Source organism: Etheostoma cragini, chromosome 11 (genome assembly GCF_013103735.1).
Source record: "Etheostoma cragini isolate CJK2018 chromosome 11, CSU_Ecrag_1.0, whole genome shotgun sequence".
Classification (NCBI taxonomy): Eukaryota; Metazoa; Chordata; class Actinopteri; order Perciformes; family Percidae; genus Etheostoma; species Etheostoma cragini.
Genome location: NC_048417.1, coordinates 2,273,231 through 2,282,275, shown reverse-complemented (window position 1 = coordinate 2,282,275; position 9,045 = coordinate 2,273,231). Strand labels below are relative to the sequence as shown.

The window sequence follows — 9,045 nt, the reverse complement described above, 5'->3', positions numbered from 1 at the left end:
ATCAAATATGCGCAAAAAGTGCTGACTAATAGGTCTAACTTCTTCATAAACGTACTAAGTGTGAAAAGGCCCTTTTGATTTGGAGCTGTGCTGACTATCTTCCAGTAAAATCAAAACACAACACAAAGAAGTTTTGACTATATACAGTGGGCTGCTGTTGTAATTGACAGTATAATTTAACCAATATTGAGGAAAAAAGAGGTTGTCTTATTTGTGTTCACTGATCACACAAACCACGAAGAGCATGAGAAAACAGAAAATGTCGAGATATAACTGTTGTCACACATTAGCCCGTCCAATAAGGACCTGCCAGTCAAGATGGAAGACTTGCAGCAAGACCTTGTCCTGGGTTGGGATTCGTCGAGCAGGTACCATGCAATGGCAAAACTCCATGAGATGGGTATTTTTTTATGTGTATTTACTTGGTATCAATCATAAACTGCATACAGTCCATGGCATCAACGCACATGTTTCCTTCTAATACCGTAACTCCAACTGGAAATGTTAAAACATATTCTCTTTATTAAGTAATCAGTCTCCAAACCACCTAGCAGTCCTGTCGTTATACTAATTGGGCAACATTGGCTATAGATCCTGCGGGGTCCATCTTGTGCAGCAGAAAGTGTCCTTGCACCTGGGCAGCGCTGATCTCAGAGTGGACGGCCAGCGCACGCTCGGCGAAGCGCTCTCCCTCAGAGGCGGGCTCGTCTGGGTAGAACCGCCGGAACATCTGCGTGAGCTGCCAGTGCGTGCAGTTCCCAATGTACTGCTTCAGGTCCACACGGCCGGGCCGGACCAGTGCTGCGTCCAACCTGTGTGAAGAGAGAACAACAGGACTGGCAGTTAATGTCACTGAAAATACTCCGAAATGTTTGTAAAACTCACATGTGAAATGTCAGACATTTAGGTAGCCGTAACGTAGGTTGTAGTGTCCATTTAAAAAAAATTACAAATGGAACTGGGTAATTATTAAAGTTTATAGTACATTGAATTAGTTTAAATATGTCAAAGCTGCATTACTTTATATTTTTTAGCCACTAAGGGGCAGCATAAAAAGACAAAAACACAACATTTACATATTATCACCTTATAAAGTTGTTACGGCAAATAGTTTAGTAGATCCAGCAGGCACAGAATAACAAAAGCATTAACATAAGTCCAATCTTTTGTCTCCCTTTGGCTCTGTTTGGTCTCCATAAACTCCTGACAAACATACATGTTGCTTCCCCATACACTGGATTTATCACTTTTACATTCCACATATTCATCTAATTGAACGGTAATATAAAAAAATATTTACCGGTGCAAGGTTTGTTTTGCATTTAGTTCTATTTATAGATTTCACCTCTTGTGTCTTAATCCCATGCAAATGTGACCCGTCTGTAAATTCCACCGCTAATGACCTACCATATTTCACCTAACACCGAGGTTGTGTGATTATATCGGCATCTCTGTGATTTGGGGTTGTATCGGCTGCGTTGCCAACATATAAATGAAAGTTTTGCCCAAGCCTTGACATCATATGTGGGAGATAATGGCCCCCCTGCGGCCCTTTGCTGCATGTCATTTCCCCTCTCTCTTCCCTTTAATTAATTCAGCTGTCCTGTCAATAAAAGGCCTAAAAATGCCCCAATTAATCTTCAACAAAAAAAAAGAAGAATATATACCAGCAGACAAACTTTTTATGCATAAAAGGTCCAGGAAATTAAGTATTTAAACCTCATAAGTAAATACAAAATGAAGGAATCTGCAAGAAGGTCCCCTTTTTGAAAACAAAAGACTACCCACTAGTCTGGCTACGGACCTGTGCAATGACAATAACACATTTCATAAGCACAGTGTTAACAAATTTGCTTCCAACAGTACCTGTCAATGAAGTTGGTGGTCATAAAAACTATTCTGGCCTCAGATGAAGCCACTCCATCCAGAGAATTAAGCAGGCCGCTGAAGGTCAGTCTGCCCATTCCCTGGTAGGCCTGAGGGTCTGGGGGGCAAAGACAGAAAGGGTTTGAAAGTTACCCTCAACAGTGAATGAAAAGAAGAAAAAGAAGAGTCTCAAGGTAATGTAAACTGTGGGGAAAACATGTCATTTCTAATTATACTGGTATAGAGAGGAAAAGTTCCTCCCTCCACTTCCAGTGGACCATTATGGGCCACTTCAAATAATGATTTGATCCCGTTTGAATTGAGCCATGGCTTATACATATGTCGTTTGTCATTTTAAAAGAAGAAAGTCTGTAAAACTGTTGAAAGTATAAGACTACGAAAATAGGTAATTAGAAAGACTACACATCCAAAGTAGTAGTAAACAGTAGCTTAAAGAATTTTAACTAAGTGTTGGAGTTTGTAACATGCAGAAATCCTAATTTTGACTTGATTTAAAAAAAAAAAAATTGGTTTTATAAACTTCTACTACTACTACTACTAATATTAATAATAATAATAATAATAACGATATGTACCGACAATATGTACCAGTATCAGTTGATTCCTAATTTGTGTCATTCAAACTTGATCAAAAAAAGTATTTTTCTCTCCCCATTACCTCATTATTCACTACCATACATATTTCTTTACAAAAAAAGGGTCCAATGACAGTCCAAAATGACGGAGTAAATGCAAGTAACAACCTAAATTTAAAGTTCAACTTTTGTTTTATGTTGCTGTATTTTTTGGACAACTAAACAAAATCTGAAACCACGGGTCCTTCCCTGCTACTCACTCTCTGCGGGAATCAGGTCTCGGCTGACAAAGGCTGCGTCCACATCCTCCAGCAGTATGATGCTTTGCTGCGGCGCCACGCTCAGGAGGTGGTTCAGACGGTCATCTGAAAGGCTGCGGTCACTCAGACTCATCAGACAGATGCTGTAGCCCAGCTCGCCTGCCAGCGCCGTGCTGGAATGTAACGAGCCACAAAGATGTAGGTCAAATTCACCCAGGTATCTGACATACAGCCTGTCTGTCAATCAGACTAAACAGGAAGGGTAAGACACTCACATAAAGCTGCTTTTTCCACACCCTGGGGGGCCGTACAGCAGGTATCCTCTTCTGTAGGGGATGCCTGCATTGAAAAATAACAAATATCAACATGGTCATCCAGAACACAGACTAAATCAAATTTTAATTAATAAGAAAAAAAATCTATTAGGGAACATTTTCATTGATGTGCATGTTTTAGTTTTAACTACAAATTATACATGTCGCTGCAACCATTTTCCAAGCATACCAACATTTATGAAAATCAGCTTGATTCTTTTTCCTGTTAAATTATGTTGTTGTTGATTTAAAAAAGGTGTGTTATTGAGAAATTGTTACACCCAAGAAGTGCTTTGAAGATTCTGCTGAGATGATGCATTCACGTGCTTGTTGAAAACTGCACTTGCACAAGACTCTCTCAAATGTTAGATGTCAAAGTGTCAGTGAATGCACCAACAAGAAAGAATGTATGGAGTCTGCTGGCATGCATAAAACATACCGAGACGAGAGATGCATTTCACTAAGCGATCTCACACAAAACATGTTGTTCAATGCCGTGACTTTGGCTCTCTATGGCTGTCATAATACAAAATCATAGGATAAGCATATATTAAATAGCTAGAGAATGTCCCTTTAAGAGTTTTTTTAACATAATCATGTGTTTCCCCAGCCTGCCTATGGTCCCCGTGGCTAGAAATGGTGATAGGTCTATATAAAAAGAGACTTCAGATCCAGTATTAGGAGACCACTAAGGTCTATATAAAAGAGACTTCAGATCCAGTATTAGTATAAGGGGACCACTAAGGTCTACATAAAGAGACTTCAGATACAGTATTAGGGACCAGTAAGGTCTATATAAAAGAGACTTCAGATACAGTATAAGGGGACCACTAAGGTCTATATAAAAGAGACTTCAGATACAGTATTAGGGACCACTAAGGTCTACATAAAGAGACTTCAGATACAGTATTAGGGACCACTAAGGTCTATATAAAGAGACTTCAGATACAGTATTAGGGACCAGTAAGGTCTATATAAAAGCATCCAAAGAGCATCGAAGCATGGGACCTTTACACAACAGGTAATAATAAAACAGTACTTCCATATGCACTAATTGAATGAGTTCTAGTTAGACATTCTACCTCTGTCTGTGTACCACTTGGGGTTTCCTATGAACTCCTTCACATCATCTACGATCCTTTCGGCCACGCCCCCCTCCAGGACCACAGAGCTGAGAGGTCTGCGTCGCCGTGGGAACCCAAAGGGCCTCCACTCGGCACCCATGGCTGTGTACATCACTGTCCGTCCCTCTTCCTGCTTTAGGGCCAATTCTCTGGCTGCAAACACAAGTTGAGTGTATTACAGTTCTCACATGGCAAGCTTCTTTGAGATGTATGTGTGTGTGTGTGTGTGTGTGTGTGTGTGTGTGTGAGGTATGTACTGCAGACCTGTGTAAACCTTTACCTTCTTGTAAGATATTAAAGAAAATCTGCCTGTTTCTGCCTAAAGCAGTGAAGGTGACAGACTCCCACGGGGTTCCAGTGTGCAGATCCACCATCTGCTTCTCTCTGGTCCTCTCCACCCTGATCCACCGCCTCCCGTACCTGCAGACCACAATGGATGACAGTGTGACAGGATGTACTGTTGACAGAGACAATAGTATTTGTCAAGCAGAGTAATAAATGTAGCTGTCATCTCTGCATTTGTATGACATACATCTTCAACCTGATATACACATTTAACGGGACTATCCATTAGTTAAGTGTAATAGTAGGGTTAACGAATTCAATTATTTTTAGGCACCAACCGAAGTGCCTCCAAAGTATCGAAAAATGCCTTGTCATTCAAAACCAAATTTCAATCCCTAAAGAGGAAGTCTCATTAGCGTCAATGAGACAATAAGAAAAGGTGAAGATCTGATGTGTTATTAGATCTTCTACCAAGATCTAATAATGAGAGCCTAATGTTTGTGATTGGCTGTCTAATGTTACACATTGATACACAGAGACATGCTCACGTAGTAAGAGCTGAAAAATTATTAAAATGACTTGTGCCATAATGTATACGATTGCCATTTCTTGTTGATTTATAAAATTGGTACTGCTTAGGAACCAGTATTGAAGTCACGGTATTGGTATCAGTACCGGTATCGAATATTTTTGAACGATACCCAGCCTCATGTACAATGCTGAAGTAGATTTAAAATGAGTATATTTATCTATTTTTTTTTTTAATTTGGGGTGGCAGTAGCTCAGTCCGTAGGGAGTTGGGTAGGGAACCGGAGGGTCACTGGTTCAAGTCCCTGTGTGGACCAAAAAGTAGGGAGTTTGGATTGGTGGCTGGAGAGATGCCACTTCACCTCCTGGGCACTGCCAGGTGCCTTTGAGCAAGGCACCGTACCCCCCCCCCCCCCCCCCCCCCCCACCCGCTCAGGGCGCTGGTTCAGCTGGCAGCCCACTCACTCTGACATCTCTCCATTAGTGCATGTATAGGTCCTGAGCGTGTGTGTGTGTGTGTGTGTGTGTGTAGTTCAGGACTATGTGTCACACAGAGTGGGAATTGTGTGTGGGATCAATAAACAGATTAAAATTAAAATTAAATTACTGACCAGATGATGTGGTTCCCAGGGCTCGGGTGGAAGTCAAACTGTGTCTGGACCCGTCCACTCTCATGAGCCAGGTAGGAGGTCTCCACACTCAGGTGCTGGGTGTGCTTGGCGTGTTTGGTGATCCAGCTCAGCAGCCAGTGGTAGCTCTTGTCCCTGCTGGGGACTTCCAGGGTGATCATATAGTTCCTGCGGAAGAAGATCATTCCCACCTGGGCACCTTTCCTGGCCACGGCCAACGCAGTCCCAAGCCCAACCAGTCCAAAGCCGGCCCCAAAGTACGGGTTGTCCTTCAGGCCGTCCAGAAAGTCGGACAGGGGCATGTTGCTGGTGTGTGCACCCCCCCCCCCCCCCCCCCCCCCAGTGGAATTAGACTATATAGTGGTCAAACTTTGTAGGAGCAAAGACCTAAAGACAAAGTGCAAACTCTTTGACCTGTGTGACAGTCCAATATCCTGTTAGTATGATATCTGCCAGTAGCTAAAGACGTGCTGCCAAGCAGGGATGTAATGTAAAATGTAATAACAGTTATTGCTATTTTCTAACGTCCACATCCGGACGGGGTAAATAATGAGCTAATAACACCCTGACTTGCCTTCGATGTCTCCATGTCACGCAGCTGTCTTGGAGGCTGTCGGTTCCAGTGTTTCTTTTTAAAACAGCCCTGTTCAACCACCTGAAATACTCATGCACGCAATGTATGGACGGCAGCGACCTCTACTACGCTTCCTGTGTTTGACAAATATCATTCCGAGTGTTCGCCTGCCGTCAAATATTCGTTCCTCTTCCCCGTTAGTGGTATCTTAGCATGATTTTGCTCGCACGCAAGGATGACAAATAACTTTGATAAATATGTTGGTGGATCATATAGTTTGTGCATTTTACTGTCGACTGTACGAACCGCTACGGCACATGTAATTGCTAACAGGAACTAGCTAAGACTTGAACAGTTCGCGAGTGCGACACAAAACACAAGAAGCTAACGTTATCGTTAGCTAGCTAACGTTAACAGCGATGTTATTAGCGGATTGATACCAGGTTATGTTGTCATTAAAAGTAAGTGACACTATGACTATTAGCTAGCTAAGGTAAATACAGCCTCTTAAGTCTTAACTAGCTAACGCGCAGTCGTTATACGAGCTGGATGTTGACAAACTGATAACGGTTGATATTCTGTTTTTCAGAGAGAATGGACCGCGGAAACACAGGCAGTAGGTTGAAATTCTGTTTGTACTGCAAGCATGTAAATAATCACCTAGTAAAGACATCTTAACAGGTGTACCATGCAGGGAAAATTCACAAAAGGTCTAATATTGAAAACACAGTATATTGTACTAAGTCTATATATTGCTTTTGACACTGTTGCCCCAGTGCAAAGATGTGTTTTTTTAACGGATGGACAGGAATTTCGTTTTTTCGTAAATCATAAAAGGGTTTTTCATTGGATTGCATATGAAAACTGTCAACAGTGGTTTGTGGAAACCATCCCTTCCATCCCCAACCAGTCAAATGAATCTCCTGCACGAACCCCAAGTCAATCCCTGGCAATATAATGTAATCTTGTGCCTGATGGTGATTGTGTTATGAGTAGCTTATGTATTATTTCAAGCCGATATAATATAGTTACAAAGCATTTACAAGCCTCACAGAAGTGGTGTGCTTTTACTCTATTGTGGTGAGAAGTAAATAAAGATTTGGTTAGAATTGGTGATATCTCTAACAACCCACTAACAACACATGTGCATCATAGTTTCTGAAAACACTGATCAACAACTAATACAAGAAACAACAATGGAAAATAATAATGGATAGTTGCAGCCCTAGCTGCTTACTGCTCTGTAGTTTGTACATTAACACATTGGTGCATGTATTCATAGGGAACCAGACTGCAACCACAACCGTAGGCACTAATGGAAGCCACCAGCCTCAGGTGTCCAGCAGGCCAAAAAGAAAACTGAAATCCAGCCCAGCTGATGCATCAGCATCACCTGAAGACGGGACTGAGGAGCAGCCGGAGAGACAAAGGCACAATATTAAAAGAGGGAGAAAGGCAGTGGAAAGAGACAAACCTCCAGCAGTGGATGCTGCACCGCTGCCATCCAAAGGTATGTCCACCAAACCTCTGCTTGGTATGTTAGGAGTACAACGATATAACTTACCAGTAAAAGCTCTCTCCCAAATCCCAAAACTAGAGTGCTAAAGCTCCACTTTGTGATGTCATCAGGTATAGATGAATTGCTCCATAGACAATGAATTGGATACGATGTTATAGATGACACTGATACACTGTTACATACAAGTTTGAGACTTACTTCTCTGGTTTCTGGCTTTGAGAGAGAGTAGCTCGTTCACAAATATTGATTGAACTTTTCTAGGCCATGGAACTATTATATTCTGTGAAGAAACACCAGAGGAGAAAACAGTGTAACAAAGACAAAAGTATGTTTTATAGTTGTTTAAATATTACTATTTTGTCACTGGAAAATATGTTTACTATAATGACAAACATTGTCAATATGCTCTAAAGGAATTCCGTATGTTCTTGTCCGTCAGAGTACCTGGCGGAGGGATCGGAGCACACCTATCGCACCCACACCTGCCCCAAGTGTCGGCGCTGCTTCAAGATGCGCTCCCACCTGCAGGAGCACCTGCATTTACATTTCCCCGACCCGAGCCTCCAGTGTCCCACCTGCAAGCGCTACTTCACCAGCAAGAGCAAGCTGCGCGTACACAGACTCCGCGAGGCGGGGGAAAAGCTCCACCACTGCCACCTGTGTGATTACTCCGCCGTGGAGCGGAACGCGATCCGCCGCCACCTTGCCAGCGTGCATGCCGATGAGGCAGAAGATGCTGTGGACGGTCAAAGCTACCCCTGCCCCACCTGCGGTCAAAGCTTTCGCCAGACCAGGTCTCTCAAGGCCCACATGAAGACCCACAACACCCCGTCAGACAGCAAGCCGGCGGCCTGCTTCCACGACGCTTGTTCTTTCCGCAGTTCTTCGCGCAAAGACCTTCTCCGACACACCACCGCTGTCCACGGGGTCCGGGCTGTGGAGTGTCGTCACCACGCCTGCGGGGCCATCTTCCAGAGCGAGACGGACATGGAGGCTCATTATCCGTCACACCTGGCCTACCACTGCTCCCAGTGTGAGTTCTCCTGCTCCAATAAGAGCGTGTTCCTCCAGCACCGGCGCCACGGGCACCCGGGGGACGAGCAGCTCCGCTGTGACTTCTGCTCCTTCGTCACCTTTAACCCCGTGGAGTTCGAGCAGCACGTTGGACATTTGCACGCCAACGAGAAGATCCATCGCTGCGCTCAGTGCAGCTACGTGACCTCGCACAAACGGGGCTTGACACGACACCTGCTGATCCACAGTGGTGAGGAGGGAATAGTTTTTGGGATTAACAATTTTGTTATATTTCATTTTTTTTTAACAAAATAGGCTACGGAACAAAAGCATCAT

The 9,045-nt window shown here is 43.3% G+C and overlaps 2 protein-coding genes across 2 annotated transcripts in view; one reads left to right on the top strand and one right to left on the bottom strand.

The window, feature by feature from the left end:
• Positions 1-403: 403 nt before the first annotated feature.
• Positions 404-5,904, bottom strand: LOC117952977 (mitochondrial chaperone BCS1). The gene is made up of 7 exons (XM_034885662.1): positions 5,585-5,904; positions 4,441-4,580; positions 4,119-4,313; positions 2,998-3,061; positions 2,723-2,895; positions 1,867-1,984; positions 404-812 (listed from the first exon to the last, which is right to left on the bottom strand). Exons 1-7 carry the CDS (start codon positions 5,902-5,904, stop codon positions 563-565), a joined length of 1,260 nt encoding a protein of 419 aa, XP_034741553.1. The 3' UTR covers positions 404-562.
• A 390-nt stretch (positions 5,905-6,294) lies between these two features.
• znf142 (zinc finger protein 142) overlaps positions 6,295-9,045 on the top strand; it is a 9,357-nt gene continuing 6,606 nt past the window's right edge. Inside the window, exons 1-3 of the mRNA XM_034885652.1 lie at positions 6,295-6,792; positions 7,459-7,686; positions 8,135-8,959. Of these exons, the coding sequence (XP_034741543.1) occupies positions 6,771-6,792; positions 7,459-7,686; positions 8,135-8,959 (1,075 nt within the window). The 5' untranslated portion in view covers positions 6,295-6,770. The remainder of the gene's footprint in view (positions 6,793-7,458; positions 7,687-8,134; positions 8,960-9,045) is intronic.